This window comes from Anabrus simplex, chromosome 6 (genome assembly GCF_040414725.1).
Source record: "Anabrus simplex isolate iqAnaSimp1 chromosome 6, ASM4041472v1, whole genome shotgun sequence".
Classification (NCBI taxonomy): Eukaryota; Metazoa; Arthropoda; class Insecta; order Orthoptera; family Tettigoniidae; genus Anabrus; species Anabrus simplex.
Genome location: NC_090270.1, coordinates 174215572 through 174241879, shown reverse-complemented (window position 1 = coordinate 174241879; position 26308 = coordinate 174215572). Strand labels below are relative to the sequence as shown.

The 26308-nt window shown below is 40.1% G+C and overlaps 1 protein-coding gene across 3 annotated transcripts in view; it reads left to right on the top strand.

The window, feature by feature from the left end:
• The window catches only part of LOC136875621 (facilitated trehalose transporter Tret1), a 95968-nt gene that overhangs the window by 2572 nt on the left and 67088 nt on the right, over window positions 1–26308 (top strand). For 2 of the 3 annotated variants that reach the window (XM_067149158.2, XM_067149159.2), the window contains one exon: window positions 25466–25512. In XM_067149158.2, coding sequence (XP_067005259.2) covers window positions 25508–25512 — 5 coding nt within the window. In that variant the 5' untranslated portion in view covers window positions 25466–25507. The remainder of the gene's footprint in view (window positions 1–25465; window positions 25513–26308) is intronic. The other variant, XM_067149160.2, reaches the window with a different exon arrangement.

Genomic DNA, 26308 nt, shown 5'->3' with positions numbered 1-26308 from the left:
AAAGGCAAACACAACCTCTGTCCACCGCTACAAATCGACTTCAATGAATATATATATATAGATCGACATACAAAGTATATACATGTTTACAATGTTGTAAACCTTCATTTACAGATAACTATGCATCATATCGACAAACGGATTGTACCATAAGACGCCTCATTTAGCGAGCTAAATGGCTGGTCTTAAGAGATTTTCTCCTGTATCATCTATTTATGGGTGAAATTGAGTTAGAAACGTTTAATAGGGTGAAGTTTGGGTGAGGTTTTCTCACAGCGCATTACTTTTGGGTATTAATATGACAGCTACAAACATAGAATTTGGCTCACGTATGGATACTGGATGGGCCAATATTCGTGTAGAATTAGATGATTATACCTTTAGTACGACTGATTCGAACTACGAATTATACGTGTACAAAGAGCAAAATGTAGGTATAATCGAGAAATAGTGACAAATCTAACATATAAGGAATAGAGATATGACGATACGTCATAGGACCAAATTGAATTGAGATTGTGCCATCCGTTTTGTGATACGACTTACCGTTTAACCGCGAAATACCTCGAAACGAAGGTCTGCACCGACATAAAATTGCCTCAATATACCGATATTTTTCGGGGGTAAAAAGTGAAATATTTAAAGATCTTGGAAGTTTTCCTTCGATTACAGGCTAAAACATATAATTTTGCCAAATGTCAATTTTCTTGCTCGTGTGGGAGATTGTGCCTCAATCTTGCTTTGTGGGAGGTTGGGTTAAAAAGAGGACTTTCAGGAAACTAAAGTTAACAAATATGCAGATGGTCATTACAACACTTGAAACGGATAACTGTACAAAAAGTCCGCCAAAATAGTCATTGTACATACACACGGTTGTTTCGATTTTATTATCTAGATACGGAATCTGCTCTACGTACAACACCTTTTGCGCTAAGTCCGCTGGACTTAGCATGCAAAACCGACCGTTCATGATATCTCCCTTATTAATCCTCCTATCGAAAAATGCACATGAGAAAAAAGTTTTAGAAATGGATTTCCATCATAGTTGGTTGATTTCCAGTCAGGTTGGTCTTGTATAGTCCGGCTCTGTGGTTAAATGGTTAGCGTGCTGACCTTTGGTCACAGGGGTCCTGGATTCGATTCCCGGCAGGGCCGGGAATTTTAACCATCATTGGTTACTATCTCTGGCACGGGGGCTGGGTGTATGTGCCGTCTTCATCATCATTTCATCCTCATCACGAGGCGCAGGTCGCCTACGGGCATCAAATCGAAAGAACTTCACTTGGCGAGCCGAACATGTCCTCGGACACTCCCGGCAGTAAAAGCCATATGCCATTTCATTTCATGGTCTTGTGTATATTGTGGGAGAGTAAAATCACTATTTCGGTTCCCTATAAACCTCCAGTACATTCCAGGAATTTGAATTGGTATGGACTTATAAACCTACCTTTGGACAGATGGATGCTAAATATGAAGTTTGGTTGGCATGTCTCCAGTACTTTTCAAGTTATAAGAAATACGCTTTACACGCACCCGCTTTTGAGTTAAAGCCGGTGGAACTTGCACTGAAACACCGTCCGTTAATAATATCTCCCTTATTAATCCTCCTATCGAAAAAATGCACATGAGAAAAGAGTTTCAGAAATGGATTTCCATTAAGGTTGGTCGATTTCCAGTCAGGCTGGTCTTATATATATTGTGGGGAAGTAAAATCACTATTCCGGTTACCTATAAACCCCCAGACCATTCCGGGAATTTGACATGGTATGGACCTAAAAACTTACCTTTGGACAGGTGGATGCTAAATATGAAGTTTGGTCGAAATATCTCCAGTAGTTTTCAAGTTATAAGAAATACGTTTAACACGCACCCGCTCTTAAGTTAAGTCCGGTAGGAGTTGTGCTGAAAAACGGTCCATTAATGATACATCCTTTATTAATTCTCGTATCGAAATGATGCACATGAGAAAAAAGGTTTAGAAATGGATTTCCATTAAGGCAGGCAGATTTCCATTAAGTTTGGTCATGTATATTTTAGTGGGGTGCAAAATCACAGTTTCGGTTTCGTATAAACCCCCAGTCAGTTCAGGGATTTAGAAACAACATTGGCCTTACAACCTGTCCAATGACAGGTAGATTATAAATATGAATTTTGGTAGAGATATATCCAGTAGTTTTCAAGTTATAGACAAACAAACAAACAAACAAACAAACAAACAAACAAACAAACAAACAAACAAACAAACAAACAAACAGGCAAACAGACAAACAAACAGACACCAAAGCTAAAAAATATGCAGATGGTCATTATAACACCTGAAACGGATAACTGTATGGAAATTTAGCCAAAATATTCAATGTATAGACACACGGTCTTTACGATTTTATTTATATAGATTGTTATTTTTATTATTGTTATCATTATTATTATTAAAATATCTCCGTCTACATTGGGTCTACCTCAAACTTGTATTTAGCAAAAATTGTAGATAATGCTATTTCCGAACTTTTATTTAATACATAAAACTGTATTTATCGTCCGACTGATAATAACGGATATATTTATGAAAATTGGGTTTTTAGCCAAGTTCCATGATACATTTGGCGGGTATTATTTCACGGTTTCAAGGTGAGTTTTTCGCAGAACAAAATCATAATTTTACTTTTTCCGACCGAGCAGATAAGAAGGGATATAATCAACAACGAGTTTCGTGAGCCTTCAATCGTAGCAGTCAGAGAAAATACAGTATGGAAATGAGAAACAGGGAGAATTTCGCACAACTCTGGACTAGGAACTGTACCGTACTGCACATTCGGAAATCGCCCTCATTCATTCTCCTCTTGGTTCAGCTTTATCGTTGTTCACATTTCTGCCGCATAGTTGCGTAGATAAAACATCATTTTAACAGGTACCAAAAGTGTGAAAGGAGCCACGTAACCTCGAATAAATTCGTAATGAAAGCATATATTCCATTGCAAATTGCCGTTCGAAGAAATGTTAGTGTAGAAGAAAACGCCTGTTATATTATCATGGTTACAAAACGAAACAAATTAAATATCAAACTATAGTATGTTCCCACAGAGGACCCTCTGCACCACGGTATTCCACTACTGGGTGGTGGCGTTTTTTCTCGTTTTAATAAGCACAACTCCTTTTAACTTACTTCAGAATAGAAAAAATTAAGCGGTTCAGTTCTTCGAAAAATGAAAATAAATTCAAAGGACGGGAGAGAGCATGAAGGGTATGAAAATGAGAGACATTCCAGGCCTCGCAAATCAAATACCATTGGGTTCAGAAAATAATGCGAGTTGCGCAAGGAAGGTCAGGTTAGGCAGGATAATAATGAGAAGCGTGGCACAAGTAAGAGAAAGTAACTTATTGCTAGACTAAGTTCAGGACCCTGTGGACATAAGCACATCCTTATGCATTCCAGAGATAGTGAGTTCGAACCCCACCGTCGGCAGCTCTGAAGGTAGTCTTCTGTGTTTCTCTCGAAGTGAGTGATCTGTGAACTCCTGGAGAAAACCCTTTTAGCCTCCTCTTACGACTGGCATGGTGTAGGGGTTATTCAGAGACCCTAGTTTTGATTCCCGGGAAGTCGAACTAATTAATTCTGGTGTGAGGGCTAGAGCAGGGTTCGCTCAGGCTCGTGACACCAACTGAGAGAGGCAATGGACCCGGTCACGATACCCAAGTAATATATCTGAGGGTATCGTCAAGTATCACTTTCAAACCTGCAGGCCAGCTGTCTGGGCATCAGTTGCGTTGGTAAGCTAAGGCCCGAACTGGACTGTACTAGAATATGTTCCACGAATAGTTTAGGACTTGTAAGAGATACATTAGATAATATACTATATTCCATCCTTTATCCACAGAAGTGCTCTTACTGCTGAGTGACTTCATTTAGATAAGCACATGCGGAAAAGGCTTTTCCCGAAGTCTTTGATTCATCCTATTAATTTCACTCCTGTATCAGACCACAGTAATTCATTTGTTTTCACCCTCTAAGAGTGTGTCTCACCGGCTGGCACATTCATATACCTTAGCGCTAGTTGAGCTTCTTTATCTCGTCCGGTACTTGGCTGAAATCAGCGTTTCGGAGCGAATTGGCTGCGCAGATCGGGCCCTGGAATTATTAGTTTGCATTCAGGAGATGGTGCATTCGAATCCCAATATCAGTAGTCGTGAAGATGAATTTCCGTGGTTTCCTATTTTACACCAGGAAAATGTTGGGGCTGTACCATACTATAAGGCACGGCGCATCTTTTTCAGTTGTATACCTTTCCTATCCCATGTCGCTAAATAAAACATGTATGTTAATCCAGTAGCAAAATATATATGCATATATATCAGGTTTTGTTTGTTTATGGTGACATGACATTTTGTGTTTTCAGTATTCGGGTAATGTTTGTTTTCACAATGAATGCAGTCCTTGGCCTTGTTTCTGTCATCTAGCCCATTACTGCTGCCGAACTAACTCAACTAAGTACCTACGCTATCCGTGTTTCAATTACCATCCTAAAAAGCTAAAATTGTAAGTAAACTACGCTGGAAATAATCCCCTCATGCTAACTGGAATGCCGCAATATTCTCAGAAGGTCTCAACTAACCTTGGGCTGGTGTCACGTGAGAAGTCTGACCGGTAAAGGCGGACTTAACCCACTCGAAATGATGTCAAGACATTAGAAACGAGACCACCATTTCCGGAGTAGCAATTGGCCCTGGGGTTTACAACAGAAATGAGTATTACTCGGGCACCATCTCGTTAACGAGCGATCCAGGTCCGCGTCACCTAGCGAGTTGCCAGTGCTCCTCTACGCTCGTTGTTAACATGCGTGCCACGAGGGAGCTGCACTTGCACACCCCTGCCTCGTAAGAAATGTGGGTTGAAGTGGCAAAATACGAAGAAAAATCGATTCTTTATTATAATGATAATTGTTCAAGAGAACATAAATTCAGTGCATAAAATTTAATAAAATGCAAGAAAACTCTAAAAGAACTACTCCATTTTAAAGCAACTTAATGTTAGAATAAAAACTTGAGCCTTCTCGGTTGCTCTCAAAATTTGTTTGCATCATTGACAATGAATTCAGCGTTCTCTTGAATTTTCTCCCTATGAGCACTGAGCATGCATAGTACAAGTAGCCTCCTGTCCGTCATTATTATTATTATTATTATTATTATTATTATTATTATGATTATTATTATTTTGCTAGGGGCTTTACGTCGCGCCGACACAGATAGGTCTTATGGTGACGATGGGATAGGAAAGGTCTAGGAGTTGGAAGGAAGCGGCCGTGGCCTTAATTAAGGTACAGCCCCAGCATTTGCCTGGTGTGAAAATGGGAAACCACGGAAAACCATTTTCAGGGCTGCCGATAGTGGGATTCGAACCTACTATCTCCCGGATGCAAGCTCACAACCGCGCGCCTCTACGCGCACGGTCAACTCGCCCGGTGTCCGTCATTATAGTCCGATTCCAAGTCTCGATGCGCCGTAATGTACTGAATGTGCATCCAATAGTACAGTACATGTCACAGAGAGTCAGGTCTATTTAGATGGCTTCAGCTACAGGTGGGTAGAATGGTGTGGCTTGACAAACTAAATCGATATAATCAAGAGATCCATTTGGGTTCCTTAGTATTTCCAGATCTCAGACCATGTTGTATATTTAACCACAACCTAAGATAATAGCCCTTTTATTGCGTAAAACCATTCTATAGGCCCGTTCTTACTCTAGAAGAAGTAAATAAATAAGTAAACATTATAGAAATTACTTGCAGTAATTGAAGTAAGATGGACATATATTAGGTAATGAAATGTCTTAAAAACATGGCCTCCTGACTTCATATTCGTAAAAATTCCCAGACCCGTCCTTCTTCACTCCCTCAGACCACATAGAATTACATTCTCCAAGAATTAATTCTCTCAGTGCCCGTGATTATTATACATTTACCACGAACATAACGATCCTCCTTGAATCCGCCTCGTGTTTCCGTCTTCCCTCTGCTTCCATCTATTGGTAGTCTGACTTATGTTTACCCCGCCAGCCAGCACGAACCGCTAAGTGATACTATAGTAGGGCCTACATCATAGGCGACGGGTGATGCACAAATTTTAAAACAAATAAACACCGATCGCACGAGGTAACGCACTAGGAAGTCGTAGAGCTCTCTGAAATCTTGAAGTCGATTCTGCATAGGTCTCTCTTGTATGTGGTATCATATAACCAGAAATCTAAACGGAAGACAAATTGTTATTGGTCCTTCTTTGTCCAAGGCAACACTTTCCCGCTCTCAGTGTTCACTTTGTGTATGAGACGTTCAGTGAAAAAGCAAATAGCATTATTATTATTATTATCTTATTTAATAGCACGCATCACTATAAAATATTTTCGTATCTGAAATTTTAACCGTCAATACAGTAGGCCTATGCCTATAGCTAGAACGAGTATTTATTTACAGTACAAATCCGTTAGTAAAATATTGCTTGAACTAGCTTGTAATAAAATTCATAATTGTAAAATATTTGATAAAGTGGCTTGGAACCATTTCATTTAATGTTTTTAAGTATTGCATAAAATTTAAAACTGTAAACTATTAGTTGAGCAGCTTGAAACTATTTTGTTGAATTTCTTCTAAATAATAAATTAAATTCATTATTGTAAAATATTTGCTGAGGTAGCTTGGTACTATTTTATTACTTTTAAATATTGAATTCTTTCTTTCTTTCTTTCTTTCTTTCTTTCTTTCTTTCTTTCTTTCTTTCTGAATCCATTTACCCTCCAGGGTTGGTTTTTCCCTCGTATTCAGCAGGGGATACCATCTCTACCGCCACACGGCAGAGTGCTGGAGCGTGAGACTTTTTGTCGGAGGGTACAACTGAAAAGGAGGACCAGCACCTCGCCCAGGCGGCCTCACCTGCTTTGCTGAACAGGGGCCTCGTGGAGAGGATGGGAAGATCGGAAAGGTTAGACAAGGAAGAGGGAAGGAAGCGACCATGACCTTAAGTTCGGTACCATCCTGGCATTTGCGTGGAGGAGAAGTGAGAAACCAAAGAAAAGCTCATCGAGGATAGTTGAGATGCGAATCGAACCCCCCTCTACCCAGTTGACCTCCCTAGCCTCAATGAATCACATTCCAGCCCTCGTACGACTTTTGAAACTTTGTGGCAGAGCCGGGAATCGAACCCGGGCCTCCGGGGGTGGCAGCTAATTACACTAACCACTACAACACGAAGTGAACCATATTAAATTCAAAATTGTAAAATATTAATTGAATTCGCGTCGAACCATCTTATTTAATGTTTTAAACAATAAATTAAATGTAGGAACTATTTTTATTACATTTCCGCTAGACTCGCGGTGTCGGGGCAGCAAGGGTACCTCTTATCTGGAATCCGCGAGTTCGATTCCCGACCAGACCAGGAATTTTTACCTGGATCTGAGGACTGGTTCGAGGTCCACTCACCATACGTGAGAACACTCGAGGAGCTGTCTGATGATCAGATAGCGTCTCCGGTCTAGAAAGACAAAAATAATCGCTGAAGGAATTCGTCACGCTGAGCACGTGTCACCTCGTAATCTTGGTAAGCCAAAGTCCATCAGGACTGAAACATCATGGGTTTGAAAAATTCCAGTGAATATGGAGTATAAAATAAAGGTTAGTTTGGATTGATTAATTGAATTCTATAGTTGTGTGTGAACGAATCCCTTAACATTCCCGCCGTAACTCATTAGAAACTTTTGGTAATGAAAAAATAAAACAATTATTTGGTATCATTATCTTATTTGTTACTTTGCTTATGCTTATTACTAATTTAAGTGTACCGAGCTCGATAGCTGCAGTCGCTTACGTGCGGCCAGTATCCAGTAATCGGGAGATAGTGGATTCGAATCCCACTGTCGGCAGCCCTGAAGATGGTTTTCCGTGGTTTCCCATTTTCACACCAGGCAAATGCTGGGGCTGTAGCTTAATTAAGGCCACGGCCGCTTCCTTACCATTCCTAGATCTTTCCAATCCCATCATCGCCATAAGACATAACTGTGTCGGTGCGACGTAAAGCAACTAGCAAATATATATATATATATATATATCGCTACCCCAATGTCACTATGTGGAAAGGCCATGCAGACGTCAGTACCGCTTCTCCATCATTGCCATTGGAGAATGACACAAACGAAAGCAGCTTATTGGTGTAGGGGAGAGAAACATGTTGATAATATTATCACTGAACAAGGATAGTGCACCTGTACCAGGGCAGTTCTTGAGCTTATAGATTTGACCACTCTCTCACTTAATTAGTATTGTCATTACGGAGAAATAACAACTCTTCTATAGCTCTCTATTTCTTTTATTTCTAGTGTTTCTGTATTTATTTCATTTATGCTGGCGCGTTTTGCTATTTTAGTTGTTAAGTTCATTTCCTAATGTATGGCATTGAAACTGAACGACAAAATCAGTTCGAATACAGGGCGAGTCTCTCGTCTATAGTAAAACGCAGGGAAGTTACTGGGGCGATACTAATTAGGATAGTAAGCCGAGATGATGATGATGATGAACGAGATGAAAAGGCAGGTTTTAAGTTGTTTATGTTTACAATTTGCTTTACGTTGCACCGACACAGATAGGTTTTATAGTGACGATGGGATATGAAAGGCCTAGGAATATGTAAGAAGGAATAATAATAAGAAGAAGAGGTTAATTTGGCTACCCACCTTGGCTTTGTTATCTTTCTTATCACCTCACAAACCACCTCCTTATCTTTTTGCCATACAGGAGAAGCTCGCCCTGTATAACGCCAAATTGACCTAAGTACTGTCAAAAAGGAACCAAACTAAAAATAGCATAAATTAAACAAAATTAGGAAAGGGTACTAAATTAAAGAAAATTAAACAAAATAGTCTTCAGAATAGCTCGAACCTGAGACGGTAGAAGTGGGATCCCTCGCTGAGTCCGAGGGAAAAACCAACCCTGGAGGGAAAACAGATTAAGAAATAAAGTAACTCGAACGAGCAATGGTAAAATGTGTGAATTATACGTCCAGCACGTTGCCGATAACCCACCACACCGACTTGCTTGCGTTCACCGCTTACTTTTGGCTAAACAATCCCCAGGATCTTATAGTTTATATTATTGTACAGAAATATATGAGACTTTATATATTTCTACTAACTAGTCTTCTCTATACCCAGCTCACAGCTGTTAAATGTCCGGATCCATGGCTAAATGGTTAGCGTGCTGGCCTTTGGTTCAGTGGGTCCCGGGTTCGATTCCCGGCCGGACAAGGGATTTTAACCTTCATTCGTTAATTTAGATGGCTCGGAGAGCTGGGTGTATATGCCGCCCATCCTCACAGGTGCGCAGGTCGCCTGTACGGCGTTAACTCGAAAGACCTGCGCCAGACCTTTCCGGAGGCCAACGCCATTTTATTTTTAGTTGATAAATAATAATCACAATTTAAATATCCGGTTATTTGGGAGCCAGAGTTCACCAAAAATGGATCTGTGATTGGTTATCCGTTCTTCAAAAGAAATCAGTTAAAATGATGTAGGTAAGGTAAGGGTTATTCTGCCCGAAGGCAGGTCCGAACCTCCGCAGAGGTGTTCCTGAGCCGGAGTATACGTGCGGTAGGAAAATGATGTATAACTATAATTTCCTGAAACTGACCATTGACGTTTTTAGCGAAACAAATATCTTGCCTGTTAAAACCCAGACTACGTAGACTACTCACATGTGCCAGAATAAAATATCTTGTATCAGTACAGTGCCTTTGCTGGTGAGACCTGGTGTTTACAGCGCACTATGTCTTCTGGTATAGGCTAGAGTAATTTTGTTGCGTTTATTGATCGGTTTCAATCTTATCGTTGGCTTTTACAATATGAGAATGACTGAAGTATGAACGGTGCTAGTAACGCAATTCCTTATGCAGCCAGTCCCTGCTATGAATGTTGTGAAAATATTGCTCATAGGGTCGGTTGGTGCATGCATTTCAGTGGGTTTGGCAGATTGATATATAATAGCAACTTCTAGCTCAGTGAGGAAAGCAATGGGAAACTATCTCATTCCTCATTTCCCTAGTACGCTTATTCAGTGATACCTAGGTCATCTATGACAGCTAATGGTGGGGGTTTTGAGGATCCAACCAGACTTCGGATAGAGGACTGAACGTACAAATCAGCACAGAGCTACGTTCCTAGAAAGATATACATAAATACAATACTAGATCAAATAACCTATTTACATGTACTCTTCGAACACGACTTGTTACAGCACTAACAGTGAGTTATTGAGCTTGGAAAACGTATAATGGCTTACCTTCTCGAATTGGAGAACTTAAGAAAATTAGCATTTTCAGACCGGTAGCACGTGATTATTTACTTCAAAGATTTACTTTAAAGACTATAATAGCAAAGCCTAGTACAAGCTATGTTTTACAACAGACTGTGGAAATACTGGATGTTAAACTGTAAAATAAGTTCTATATGTCGTATATATACCCCTTTGTGTGTTGTAAATCCTTTCACTGTAAAATCTAATAAGTAGATTATCACCAAATGCTGTGAAACCAATTTTAGTCCTTCCATTGAGAACTCAGTTCATTGGGACTTTCTGAAAGTAAAATGAAATGTAACTATTTACTGGTAAACTGAGATCTTCTACAGTTATCTCGAATAACCTTGACATGACATTGCGTGTGCGATTAAGTGGGCAATTGCAGTTGGGAAGTCTATTGTAGGAATACTGAGGCAGAAAAATGTCAGTACACTGTAACGGCCCACTGCTTGTGATGAGTGCGCACGATAATGCAAGGTAATGAGCTGAGAACTCTACAGAGCTAAATCTCTTCGCAGTAGAGGAAGGAAATTCTAAATGATTATGAATTAATTGTGTTCATCCGGAGGTGTGTGGATACTGTTGGTCCGCATTGAGTGTTGTGCTACTGCTTCAAGCTACAAACAGTAGAACCCTCACCTGGCCCCGGTGACTGGCGTTTGATTACAATGTCAAGTCCGCTATATTCAATTATTCTAACCATTCTTTCTGGACACGGTAGTATTCTTCCTTCGCCGCTTCGGTGCGGGTGCGAACTGTGATTACATGTGGACGTCGCCCTGTTCTACGGCCGGATCCACTTCTTGACGCCAACTCTAATGTGTGTGGAAGGATGTAGCCTATTAATCATTCTGTGCCGGGCTGAGTGGCTCAGACGGTTGAGGCGTTGGCCTTCTGACCCCAACTTGGCAGGTTTGATCCTGGCTCATTCCGGTGGTACTTGAAGCTCAAATACGTCAGCCTTGTGTCGTTAGATTTACTGGCACGCGAAAGAACTCCTGCGGGAAATATTCGGCATCTCGGCGTCTCCGAAAACCGTAAAAGAAGTTAGTGGGATGTAAAGCCATTATTATTATTATTATTATTATTATTATTATTATTATTATTATTATTATTATTATTATTATTATTATTATTATTAATAACTGTTCTATGTTTAGCTTATAACACTGGTCCACTGAGGACCTTTTTAGTATTTTATACTGAGACTGATGCGCTAATTTCAGATCTGTAATCAGATTTATCATAGCACGTCAGGTTTTTGAGTAATGAGACTGTAGCATATATATATTTTCTACATTTATAACAAGATGTGCATTTAGAATATGTACTAAGCACTAAACTCTCTATTAAAACTGGTGTTGATCACCGTTGGAATCAGCAGAAATCACCCACCATGCTCGGATCGTATTGACCCTGGTACTTGGATTCTATAATTTACATGTCCTGATGGAACCTCTCACCATGCGTGTCACTTACAGCGCCGACATTTGATGAAAAATATCAAGGTGTGAGTGCATTAAGTGCATTTCTAAAGATATTCAAATGTATTAAAAATGAAAATAATATTTTTTTAAAAAAATTGTGACATGATAGAAAAATTCACTTCAGATCTGTAACCAGCACACTCAAATTAGAGTTGGTACACTTGTTTTTGTTCGGTTGCAATGAACACTGTAGACCAGTGTAATCATCTATTTAAAATGCCCTTCCTCTACTGCGGTCAGGTTTAGTTTTGGAAAATTCTGAACTCATTACACACCATTAGTGCACTCATCACAAGCACAGGGCAGTTGCACTGTACTGAATTTTTTCTGCTTCAACATTTCTACAGTGAACTTCCCAAGAGAAACTGATTGTCCAATGACACATGGAATGTCATCCGAAGATGGTTGGTATATGATGTGTTCTGTGTATATTTGAAGACATGTGTTGGAATGATCACAAACATCCAGTCCCGAGTCAGAGGAAACCCGAAACCCCAAGAATCAAAGGTAGGGCATCCTGAAGCGAAGGCCGCGACGTTGATCATATAGCCAAGAAGTCGTACGGCCACGGCAGTATTAGGCTAGGATTATACTGTTTCTTTGTCTGCTCTATCCATTCTGGATGCTGGCTGTCATCATGAATATTTTTAGCTTGTAGAGCGCAATTTTAAAGATTTGAACTGCGTTCAAATTACAAAAGGTAGTTCGTGATCACTGGTGACGAGTTTGAAGGCCACTGGTGGCGCTGTTATCGACTCGAGCACGTCAAAACGGGGAGTGATGATTCACGTCAATACTGAGAACGTGTGTGGAGAATTTCGTGACATTAGCTGTAACGGTGCCGAAGCGGATTGACCCTTACTGGGAAGACTACATAACAGCCCTCTGCGATTACAAATATAGCTATTCCGCAATCCAAGGGAACTGCAAGAAGAGTTATTCCTTGATATCAAAGTACGGGATCAGTGCTGTATTGAATAAACGAGGCAAAGGCCGATTAGTATTAATTCCAGAGGGGAAAAAACAGACAAATCCACGACCAGTCACCAGCCTTACATCTGAAGTAGTGAAGAAAGTGAAGTCCCTTGTCATTCCCCAAAGGACTATCGCACGTAAGTTGCGGATGTCTGTTTCAACAGTTAACAAAATAATCCATAAGGACCTGCAGTTAGAAAAGCGGTGCAAGTGCCGAGTTCACAAGCTGTTGCCTCGTCACGTTTCGGAACGTCGCACCAACCAAGAAAGCTGTGTGAGGGCTATCTGGCAGGAGACAGATGGAAAATTGTGGTGACGTTAGACCTTAGTGACTGTAACAAAACCTGTTCGATTTACCATCGATGTAGAGACAAAAAAATGATCAAACCTTGTATAAAGAATGCCAGAAAAGTTTTCCAAGGGATTTCATAATCATCACTGGATACTTCTACAATGGCAAGTTCATTCGCCAAGTCGCTAATAATGTGAAGTTGAACTCTACACACTATCAGCAAGAGGTTTTAACACCCATTTGTAACACAGATATCCCAGCACTGTATGGGACGGCGAAAAATCAGGCATGGGAACATCAAGGTAAAGAATCCAGCGACAACTCTCGTTCCACTCGTCTGTCCTTAGAGAGAATGGAGATAGAAACTGGAATCCGTGCAATTCATTTTACTGACATTCCGGTGAAGGTACCCAAGGGGGTCACCCATGGACTTCTGTGCATTTGAACTCCTAAAAAGGGTCTTAGGAAAAAGACGTCCACGCATTATCAATGACCTCTGGAAATCCTGTCAGGAGGAGGGGGGTAAGGTAAACATTCTAGCTCTGCGAAAAAGTCTGCTAGAATGAAAATTACGTTGTCGGGCTATAGCTAGAAATTATGGCTTTCCAACTGATCTTGATCGTTGGTGGAGACATGCCTTTTCTATAAGCTAATTACACTTTAAACATCGTCCTCAGAGATCCCGAATGACCTTCTGTATACTTCTCTTGAGTTCATCAACCAAGGAATTATTCTTCTACTGGGTCCTCTTCTACCTACTAGTTTTCCTAGTAATGTCACGTGTAGGATTTACTCGTTTCTCATAATTTATCTAAGATATTGAATCTTCTTCTTCTTCTTCTTATGTATTATCAACTGCGTTTGAGAGTTAATTCTGTGGTCATATTAAAACACCGAATCCTGTGAGATCACCTTGGTTAGCAACATCAGGCGTGATTACAACATGAATAGGTAACTCGGCCAAACACTTTATCGCTCGAGAAACAACACCGTGTAGCTGATAGAATACATCCAAATACAATGATTCAGTATCGCCTAACCAACATGGACAAATACGCAAAGAATTGATGTATTTGTCTCTTATTTGAAAATTAAGTTGAGCTATTCCATTGTTAGAGATCAATTTCTAAGACTCAGGATCATTTTTACAGTTTTGTATTCTTCTTGTAAAATTAAAATTTTGTCCCTATGTGTTTCTAAAGCGATAATATAGATCGTGTCCGTAGGAGTTTGCCATTCCCAACTTGTGACTCTAGGGTGTAAAAGTGCTTCTTAAAAATTACAAACCACATACTGGATGGCAACGTGGGGCGTTGATAGGGCACTGCTAAATAATTATTGGGCATATAATAAACGTTTACAAGAAATTTCTCAATATTCCACCGAAAAACCAGATATCAGTTTCGAAGCTAATGGGTCATGCAAGTATCTTCAGGGACTTGAAATATTCATTTTAGCTAGATTTTGGACCAATATTTTGGAGCGCATTCAACACACGAATCAGGCGTTGCAAAGTGCTGCCGATACCTTGAACAACATTGTACATTTGTATCAATCACTTAACAATTATGCTGAAGAGTTTAGGGAACGATTTGAATTTTTTGAAGAAAACGAGATGAAACTATCTCAGACAGTGTTACCAACTAAATAAACAAACGCAAAGAAAAGGAAAAATAAGAGTAGAGGAGTTTGAAAGCGATGTAAAATTTGATGTAAAATCGGACACGAAAATCAATACAGTCCTAGTAATAGCTGAAAAATTAGTAATAGAATTGCAAAGGATAAGAATTGTTTACCATGACCTGAAACGCTCCTTGGTTTACATGATTGCTTAAAAACCGTTTCGAGGATATGTTGAAAATTTTTGGAAAAATATCCAGACGATGTAGCACCTAAAGTAGTGTGAGAATGTGCCCACTTTCAAGAATTTTTGAGCGATGTGCTCTTGATTGAAGCATATGATGATGATGATGATGATGATGATGATGGTGATGATGATGATGATGATGATGAAGTGAATTCTGACGCTGACTACTTAGACATTCGTGGTAAACATTTAACATTTCCTTTCGCAAATATTGACATTGCTCTGAGAGAATTTTTGTGAGTATTTTCCCTCCAGATGCCAGTGGAGAGCAGTCATTGAATGTTTTAAAATAGAATAAAATCCGCCCTCAGAAACTGAACAGCGGACTTTTTACTTTGACATCCTTCACAACGAATGAGAATGGCCTGGAAGGCACGGATTTTGAATTTCTCGTTTTCCAGTTTGCTGCCAGAAATTCCAGAAAAAAAGGAGTCAGGTGAGTTTTTTGTCTGCCTCTGTGATGTAGTGGTTGGTATGATTACCTGCCACCCCCGGAGGCCCGGGTTTGACTCCCGGCTCTGCCATTGAAATTTGAAAAATGGTACGAGGGCAGAAACAGGGTCCACTCAGCCTCGGGAGGTCAACTGAGTTGAGGAGTGTTCGAATCCCATCTCAGCCATCCTCGAAGTCGTTTTCTGTACTTTCCCATTTCTCCTCCAGGCAAATGCCGGGATGGTAGCTAACTTAAGGTCACGGGCGCTTCCTTCCCTCTTCCTTGTCTATCCCTTCCAATCTTCCCATCCTCCCATAAGGCCCTTGTTCAACATAGCAAGTGAGGCCACCTGGGCGAGGTACTGGTCCTGCTCTCCATTTGTATCGCCCCGATCCAAAGTCTCACATTCCAGGACACTGCCCTTGAAGCGGTAGAGGTGGGATTCCCGCTGAAACAGAGAGAAAAACCAACCCTGGACGCTAAGCGGATTAAGAAAGAAAGAAAGAAAGTGAGTATTCTTGTGAACAAAAATCGTTTTAATGCATGTATCAGTGCTAATGGAGGGCATTTTGAACATTTCATATAAGAAAGAGTTTCATGCGGTACGTGCTATTCCTGTACTAGGTAGAGCTGCAGAAAATGAGTTCTTACGTGGAAAGAAAGTGTTTTCGGATCCATGTCCATATAACATATTTTCTTATTCTGCGTGTGAGAAACGTGACCTGATAGTTTAGACACACCCTGTGTTGAGGCACAGCTTATTTACTTGCACCACAGCGATATTTCAGAGAAGTGGCGCGTCAGTTTACGGGTCAGGGTGGAAACGTTAATATATTTAGGTGAACGTGAGGTATGACATAACGTTATACACTACGTGTGATGCTGTACACCTCAAATAACTATGAGGCCAAACGTAGCGTTAACTACTGTAACAAAAATGATAAGTACAATTGGTTTCAAAACCAACTGTCACACTTAGAAATAGCTGAGTGACATCATCACCGGTTTCTCATTAAGATCACCGGCGTTGAAATCTCACTTCGTGTGGGAATTGTAATTTTGAAATGGAAAGACACGCTCCTACGATTTGGATTTTACGTTAAATTGGAGTTTTGTGGCTAAGACCACGACATTAACAGTTACATAATAATACTGATAATAACAATAATATGACCTCAGGCGTTCTGACTCAACGCAATTTAGGTTGTCTATAAGTCAATTTCGGCGTTCCATTTTATTCTGCCAGATGGCTTAGAAAATTATTTTTGTAGGGCGATCTTATTTTGTGGTAAATATCAAATGTATTACTAGAGATCGTTTACATGCCGACATCGTACGAGAAGAATGCCAAATGGATTTCTTCCTCCCTTCGAGGATTCGCCTACATCTGTCAGGTTTGAATCACCCTTTTTGGAATCCGAAGGCCGACATTCTAACCTAATCCACATAGTGAGCTAGTAGCCACGAAAAATACAAGCTTTCTATCCTTTACTGAATATACAATCTACGCTAGAATGAGCCGTATCTTAATGTGTCCGAAAAGTTTAATTAAATCTAAAGATCTATCTTTCTTAATCCGTTTACCCTCGGACTCGGCGTGGGATCCCACCTCTACCGCCTCAAGAGCAGTGTCCTGGAGCGTGAAACAATGGGTCGGGTGATACAACTGGGGAGGCCGTGGCTTTAAGTTAGATACCATCCCGGCATTTGCCTGGAGAAGAAGTGGGAAACCACGGAAAACCACTTCGAAGATGGCTAAGTTGGGAATCGAACACCCTCTGCTCACTTGACCTCCCGAGGCTGAATGGAGGCCGTTCCAGCCCTCGTACGACTTTTGAAATTTCGTGGCAGAGTCGGAAATCGAACCTGGGCCTCCGGCTTCTACACCAGAGAGGCGGACAATTCTAAATATTTTGAATTAATACTTTACAGTGTCTGCCTGTTGCCATTTCTTGATGGATACAGTAAAATTAAATGGCGTGTGGCTTTTGGTGTCCGGAGTGTCCGGCGACAAGTTCGGCTCGCCAGGTGCAGGTCTTTTCATTTGACTCCCGTAGGTGACACATATACACAGCCCCCGTGCCAGCGGAATTAACCAATAATATTTAAAATTCTCGACCCTGCTGGGAATCGAACCCGGAACCTCTGTGACCAAAGACCAGCACTCCAACTATTTAGCCATGGAGTACATTAACATCCATCTCTTGGCACAGGCCGGAGCAAAGCGTAGCTTCTACTGAAATTGCAGTCTTGTCCATGGCTGTGACAATATGGAAACTTCTGGGAATAAGTGATGCTGACGTGAGTAATGAGTAGTGTGTCTACGTGTTATGAAACGTGTTGCACATACGGTCAGTCGTGCTGCAAGAGCACTTTCTGGCTCAGTGATGAAGGCAATGGCAAACTACCCCACTCCTTATCTTGCCTAATATGCCTCATTTTAGTGCTGTCATTGTTTCTTGCGGTTTACTTATAACCGCTTAGCCTTTGGCGACGCTACTTGAGGATCCAACCGGGCTCTAGGCTGATGACCTAACAGAGAACCTTATAGTGATGTAACAGCTGTATAAATCAAGAACAATTATTTCGTAAATACTTCCACACGTGTTTATCAACTATCACGTACGTAGAATGTTTTCACTCCAGGAACTCAAAAGCCCAAAAGAGGCTCCTTTGTGACCTTGGTAACTATTAGAAACAGGAATTTATTATCAATGAACCAAAAATATTTCTTAATGCTTTAGTCCTACTGATAAGATGTTGTCAACATGCCCCGCCAATTTTATCCATTTTGCAACATACATACAGGCCATCGCGAAAACTTCCACCGAATCAGTTCAAATGGCAAAGCACAGCTCTCACCCATTCCCGACAAAATTTGAATATTTCGAGAGAACTTTCCAACAACGAACACACAGCGCTATGAGCCAACTCTCTGCTTCACAACCTAGTGATCCACTAATCGAAACTTGCTTCTGCAGTGTTTTCGTGAGCTTATTTTAATGTCCACTTAAAAGCATATTAAAGATATATATTTAACAACATTTTTAACTAATGTGCGTATCTTCATCTGCTTTTCTATGGGAAATCGGACGTTATGCATTGAAAATATGAGTATCTTATTTTTAAACGTCGATTTTTAAGAACTACAGAAGTACAGTTAAAACGGATGATTGCGAGTTTGTATGACATTGGAATAGTCAGCTTTTGGGCCATTTTTGTTTTAAGTTTGGGTAAACGATTGTGACGAAATGTTTTCATCCCAATGCTACACCAGCTGTAACACGTGCCTGGGTACAAGACACCGAGTTAACCATCTCGTAATACGTGAAACATTTCTAGGCATTTTTTCACGTGAGGTCAATGTTTTCACGCTAGGAATACACTAGTTAAAGGAATCGCACTGGTTCTTAACAATGTTACACATGAGAAATATTACTTGACATTATTATCCACGTGAAACGAACATTCTCACGCTAGAAATACACCAGCATGTTAACAATTGCACAAATGAGAAACCACTACTTTGCATATTTTTACATGGGATGCATATATTTACTTCAGTAGTACACTAACTGAAACATGCGCCTATGTTAGATCATCACGGGGTAACGGTCTTAAAGAATCAGGAACCAATAATTGGTATATATCCGCGTGGGGTGCATACTTTAATCCTAGGAATACAGCTTCTGGAGCAAGCGCACTGGTTACAATCTATATATAAAATAAGAGTTTTGTCTGTACATTGCTCAGAATTTGAAAAGAATGGTATTTCTGTATCGGTCATGTCCATACTAAGAATAAAATGCAATTTTTACTTTTCCGTAATGTCTGTCTGTCTGTCTGTCTGTCTGTCTGTCTGTCTGTCTGTCTGTCTGTCTGTCTGTCTGTCTGTCTGTCTGTCTGTATGTACACACATCACGAGAAAACGGCTGAAGAGAATTTAATGAAAATCGCTACGTGAAGACGGGGGATGAGCCGCTACAATCTAGGCTATAAATCATCTTACTCACGCTGAGTGAAATGGTAGTTTAGGGGAAGGCCTAAAATTTAATTCTCAAATATTTATATTATTAGTGGTCCTCTCGGTAAATACTACTTAACTAAAGTTATATAGAATTTAATTTCCGATCATTTATGACATACATTGTTACCTTACCCGCTTTGATAACACAGATATTCATGAATTTGTATTATTTTTGCCAAGTCCAGATCAACGCCGAGCCACGACAAAATGGGTTAAAAGAATTTAATGAAAGTCGGTATATAGAGTCGGGGAGTAAGTGAATACAGGCTGAGTCTAAACAATTTTATTCGGCCTGTATGAAATTGTAGTTTAGGGGAAGGCACCTAAAAACTAATTTTTAAACACCTATGTTATCGATCCTATCGAAAAGTACTGCATAACAAGTTATAGAGAATACAATTTCCGACCATTGGTATTTTATTCAATTTCACCGTACCGATTATGATAAGAGTGTTATTTGAAAGTCGGAAGAAAACTAAATGTGAAGGCCTACAATATTGAAAGTGCATAACATTGATCAACAATAACATTATATTGACCATTGTTTGTGGTGATGTTCTTTGTCTCCTATGCTGCCGCTCAACTCGGATAGATGGGATTACTGTTGCGTACCAAGTATAACAGCCTGACGGAATATTGGCGGGAAATAGCTGGGGAGTTAGAGAACTTTCTTCTTTAGCATTTCATTCCTCTGGTTCATACATTTTCTGATACCAGTCGGCTGGTACGTAACTCACTGGTTCATCGTAGTATTCCAGCTATTCGATCCCTACTCTGACGTGCTGGTTTGAATGAGCAGTGTGCCCTGTTAAGGCAAAAGTTCACTTAGTAGTAGTAATAGAAGTAGTATGACCTGGTCTAGAATTACAATTTAGGCATATTCCAAATTGTAGCACCACAATTCACTAAGTAACTCAAAATTCAACCCTGAAAAGAGCCGTTTCTTAAAAAGGGCTCTTCCTCTTTACTTGTATTAAATTCTACATTCATTTTATTCAAAATTAGCAGTGAAAAGGGGGTTTCACCTCTGGCTTGGAGGAAGAATATGCCTCCAAGTGAGATTTTTCCGCCGCCAGTGTAGTGAATTGAGATTTTCAGACTCAATGGGTACTCCTAGGAAACAGATTAGTAAAAGGGCATAGATTTTGCCCTGGGAATCTTCACTATTCCACCCCTCCCCCCCAGAAAAAAGACTAAGTGTGTTCACGTATCACGGCTGTCTGCGGCCTGGTCGTTCCAGCTCTGGAACTTTGGACTGTAAGATCGGCACCGTAGTACTGTTCGTTAAAAGTGAGAAAATGTGTGGTTTAACATTTGATCGAGTATTTCATGTGAAATCATTGCTTTTACTCGCGCCATTCCTACTGACGTCGTTCTAATGACGTATGTTAATTTCAGTTGGAGAAACCACTAAGACGGTATTTCTCAGGATGTAAAAAGGCTGATGGAGACGGAGTGTCTGCCGTTATAGAGAAAACCCCAACCTGATTGTTAATGATGGTAAGCAAGCGGGCCTACCATTACAATAAAATTCCCTAACGCAGTCTTCATATGAGAAAAGACGTTTGGTGATTTATCCGTCGCGTTTCTAGGGTAACAGAATGATCTATGCAATTTAGTACAGTCTTGTTCACAACGTGTACTCTACCTAACCTACAATTCTGTATACAATCTAGAATTCCGTAGCGAAGCACGGGTACATCAGCTAGTTATTCTATAAATCAATAACCACTGCCTACTATACTTCCATATAGGGTAAAAGATTTCATCCCAGGAATAAGGTTAACAATTTTATCAATCAATAAACACAGCTTAGCATATTTCTATGTAGGGTGAATGTTTTCATCCCAGGAATACGGGTAACAATTTTATCAATCAAGAACCAGAGCTTAGCATATTTCTATGTAGGGTGAATGTTTTCATCCCAGGAATACGGGTAACAATTTTATCAATCAAGAACCACAACTTAGCATATTCCTATGTAGGGTGAATGTTTTCATCCTAGGAATACAGTTAACAATTTTATCAATCAAGAACCACAACTTAGCATATTTCTATGTAGGGTGAATGTTTCTATCCCAGGAATACGGGTAACAATTTTGTCAATCAAGTACCGGAGCTTAGCATATTTCTATGTAGGGTGAATGTTTTCATCCTACGAATACAGTTGACAATTTTATCAATCAAGAACCACACCTTAGCATATTTCTATGTAGGGTGAATATTTTAATTTGAGGAATAGAGTTAACAATTTTATCAATCAAGAACCAGAGTTTAGCATATTTATACGTAGGGTGTATGTTTTCCTCCCAGAAATAAAGTTAACAATTTTATCAATCAGGAAATACAGCTTAGCATATTTTTATGTAGGGTGAATGTTTTCCTCCCAGGAATACAGTTAACAATTTTATCAATGAAGAACCAGACCTTAGAAATTCTATGTAGGGTCAATGTTTTCATCCCAGGAATATACTTAACAATTTTATCAATCAAGAACCAGAGCTTAGCATATTTCTATGTAGGGTGAATGTTTTCATCTCAGGATTACAGTTAACAATTTTATCAATCAAGAACCAGAGCCTAGCATATTTCCAAAGTGAATATTTTCAACTCTGGAACATATGAGCTGGAACAAGAGCACTGATTACAGTGAGGTAAGCATTTAATCAATCAAGAACCATTGCTTGGTATATCTCTACCAGGGATGAATGATTTTACTGTAGGAATACAGCGGTAGGAGCAAGTACATTGACTTCCTTAGTATTTACTGGCCACAGTGGAAACTCACGCTTGAGTGTTGACTTTATTTTCAAACAGTGCTAGAACAGATGGAAGAGTAAAACCTGTTTTATCACCACACCGTATCATTTTCGTGTTAGCGTTGTAGCAAGTGAGTTCTGGCTCACCAAACTTTTTCTACAATGCCATTATCGCGCTTTTTGAGCAATTACGCAAAAAGTGCCACGTGAAATACTGAAGGTCAGTACAGATAATATAACAGTAGGTTATGTACTTAGACATACATATTAGATATACGCTAAAATCCTTAGGCTAATCTTGATTACTGAACTAAAAGTTTTCTATCGAATACGAGTATTGCGAGTAACATAGGATATTTAATTATAATTTCAGAGTGAAATGAGACCCTTATTTTGGGCTGGAATACTGTTGAAGTTTACAATTATAACTTTACCGGCAGACGCGGATGAGTCTTTCATGACAAAACCATACTGTTTCGCCCGAGTTAATTTCTTTCTGCTCATAAAACCTATAACCTTTATACATGAAATATAGTTTAACTTTAGTGAAGTAATGAATTCCCTATTGTGCACTGCTCGATAACACCAAGCAGAATAACTGAGAACAGATCAGTCTTATACTTGGAGAATTTGGTCTGTGGTACCATGATAAAAATGGGTGGAAAAACGTGGGTTTGAAGGGCAGCGTGAATTACCGCGCACCTCATGCCTCCTGCGGTCATCGCAGGCATCCGCGTGATCTTGTGGAGCATTCTCGAAATATTCAAATTTCATTTTCTCGTAACTGAATGGGAGTTGCACCGCAATTTGACCAAGTGAATGTTCTCGCCATGACCTGCAAGTATCTCGAAAATGGATCAAATCAGTGGGGACACGGCATGATTTCTTTATCAGTCCAGTATTACAATACTTGGGTTCGTAAGAAACTGAACCCGAGCTTCCGGGTAGATGGAAGACTTGCTACCTCTACGTCTGCACCTTCGGGATGGCATTATGCCTATGGAGGCTAAAACTTCATCTGAAAAGTGAGAGTAAAAATCAATAATTAAGGTTATATGTACTGTAAAGTTGTTGGTGTCCCTTTATTTCCTAGTGGACTTCTATAATGCACCGGGAGGTACACCTCTACTCCGCTCGTTCAAAATCAGCGCCTTAATAAACTCCTCTATCGATCAAAAGGTGAAACTGATACTATATGAAGTTGGAACTTTAATCAGAAGATGTCACCGCTGAAATATTAAGTAATTATGTTATTGTGAAGTTTCCTAAACTGATTGAATCTCTCCTTGTTTTGTTTTCCTATACATCAAGAAGTTTGGACATTCTTCCATAGATGTCACTACCAAAAAACTTTGATCATGGACTCTGGTGCAAGGTGGAAGAACTTAAAACTTAAAGAAGTTTCGTATTCCTAGGTTTCCATAACTGAATCTATGATCATTTATTTTTGGGTTACCGAGCTCGATACCTGCAGTCGCTTAAGTGCGGCCAGTATCCAGTAATCGGGAGATAGTGGGTTCGAGCCCCACTGTCGGCAGCCCTGAAGATGGTTTTCCGTGGTTTCCCATTTTCGCACCAGGAAAATTCCGGGGCTGTACCTTAATTAAGGCCATGGCTGCTTCCTTCCACTTCCTAGGCCTTCCCAATCCCATCGTCGCCATAAGACATATCTATGTCGGTGCGACGTAAAATAAATAGCAAAAAAAATTGGGTTGGCAACACTTCTCTTTCTTTCCGCCAGTTTTAAATCTGGCCAATCAGGAATTTTTGTAATTAATTTTGTTTTGCTATACATGGTATAGAGGGTCTATAAACTGCAGCTTTTCTGGGTACCTTATCAATTGATCGTCGTCTTTCTGAGTGTGTGTTAAGCCAAGATTCGGGGCGCCTCTTTCTTCGGCCGGCAGAACATCTACCAGGTAATGGCCACAAAAATTCTCTTTTCTGTAGCTGCCTCCGCAGCTTTATCCGAGGGGAAGGTCCGAATTATTAACTATGTAACAATACTTTTCTAAAATGTAAATTTTCTTTCGGCTAATGTAAAGCTTCATAAAGTCTTTAACTGTAAATCGGGGATAAAGAGTAAGTTACCCTCTCGAGCTCCCCTTCATCTTGGTTTGAGGTGACTACGTCTTCATTACTGTTTTCTTTTATGTAATGAAATTAAATGTCGTATGGCTTTTAGTGCCGGGATATCCCAGGACAAGTTCGGCTCACCAGGTGCAGGTCTTTCCATTTGACTCCCATAGGCGACCTGCGCGTCATGATGGGGGATGAAATGATGATAGACAACAAATACACCCAGCCCCCGTGCCATTGGAATTAACCAATTAAGGTTAAAATCCCCGACCCGGCCGGGAATCGAACCCGGGACCCTCTGAACCGAAGGCCAGTACACTGACCGTTCAGCCAACGAGTCGGACTTTTCTGTAATGTATTAAAGTTATTTCCATGCGAGCCACCTCAGTAGCTCGGCCGAGAGCCCTGTAGGATTTTAAATTTCATTATCTCGAGCGCAGTGTACGCCTCCATTCAGTTTGTGTTCGGGCCGTTTATTTAACCTGTTCTTTTTTCGCAAAGGCCCTGTAGGTTGAGTACTAGATACCCCTGTGTTAAACTATTTATATTTGTAAGTTGTGCCTTGAGAGGCCAGATGATGTCGCCTTGAGTAGTCTGGAAGAAACTGAGAGCCTGTTAGCTCTTTTCAAAGTTTTGTAATAGTGAAGGTGCCTCTGGAAGGCTAGACATTGTCATTTAGGGAGCATGTGCTCTTGAATTAGGGGATTTCTGCCCTTGACTAAATTATTCCTCATTTTGAATTGTAAACTTGAGCTGTAGCTCAGAAATTGTAAAACTAGGGGCTTGAAGTCCAAAATTGTTAAAGGTCTGAATCTAAGATTTTTCCAAGTCTCGTTTCAAGATTGGCATTGTACCTGTTTTTAATTGTGATTTCACGTAGTGGAAATTTGTTAAGTTTTTTAATATTGAAAGAAATATAACCTTTGTTAAAATTTTAATTCAATTCTTGATATTGTAGTTAGACCCATTCAAGCCCGCACCTTCTTTCACCACTCTGCCTTCCACTAATACCCCGGAACATATAATATTAATAAACCTGTACCAAAAGTTTGCCATATGCTCTCTCAATAAAAATAAACTAGCAGCAATTGTAAATGGCATTACAGTTTCGCAAGGAAAAGTTTTATTGATGTGTTTTTATTTTAAAATACTATTTTAATTTTTATTGTGAATTTAACATGTTCTTTGTGTAATAATCTCTTTTTGTTTCAGACCAGCTCTCTCTGCCAGTGCTACTTGGGATACCGAGCCACTATGAAGTGAGTTAAATGGAGACTAGTATTACTATCATCCTCTCGTCAATCAGATACTCATGACTGCTGAAATATTTATGATGATATTAGTCTACTTTGCCCGGGTCATCTTTATTGTCCGATATCCCTAGGCTAAATGATGTTCTCTTCCTAACGTCACGGTACTGAGCTCTCGTGGTATAAAGTGCGTATTAACTCCTCCCCATCTTTCATCACTTTGGTTTGAATCGTAGCCTTCATTCGTCTATGGGTCACGATTCCTCCTTCTCTGATATTGAGCCGTCTTATCTTGTATATTATTGCCTCTAATAAGAAGTGTGAGAGGAAGAGGTCGAACACTCTCAACAATGAAGATATCCCCTCCCCCAAAGAAAAGGGGATGGCTAACGAAAGGGGTGAAAATGAAATACTTCTTAGATTTCAACATTAGTACCATTGGAGTACGAAGAGACCAAGAATTGCCATGGGAGATCGCACAGGAAGGATGAACGGGAGCTGCTTGATACAACTGAGTGTAAACAATGACCGACTTTGCTAAGGAACCTACGATCGCGAAACCCGCTCCTTATTAGAGAACCCCTGAGGTTCCCCTTTCAATCGCCTCCTACGTCAGGCCATGGATGTATTCTATGCCACAACCTTAATTTCGATGTCGGAACACACACGATACATACTCAGTTTAGAAGAACACCAAATTACGCCACTTAATATACCTCCACAATAAGACCCTATGACACTGGCAACCAGTCTCATCGCGACGCGCTGGAAATAAGCAGAAAACCGAGGCGAGTGCAACTTTTCA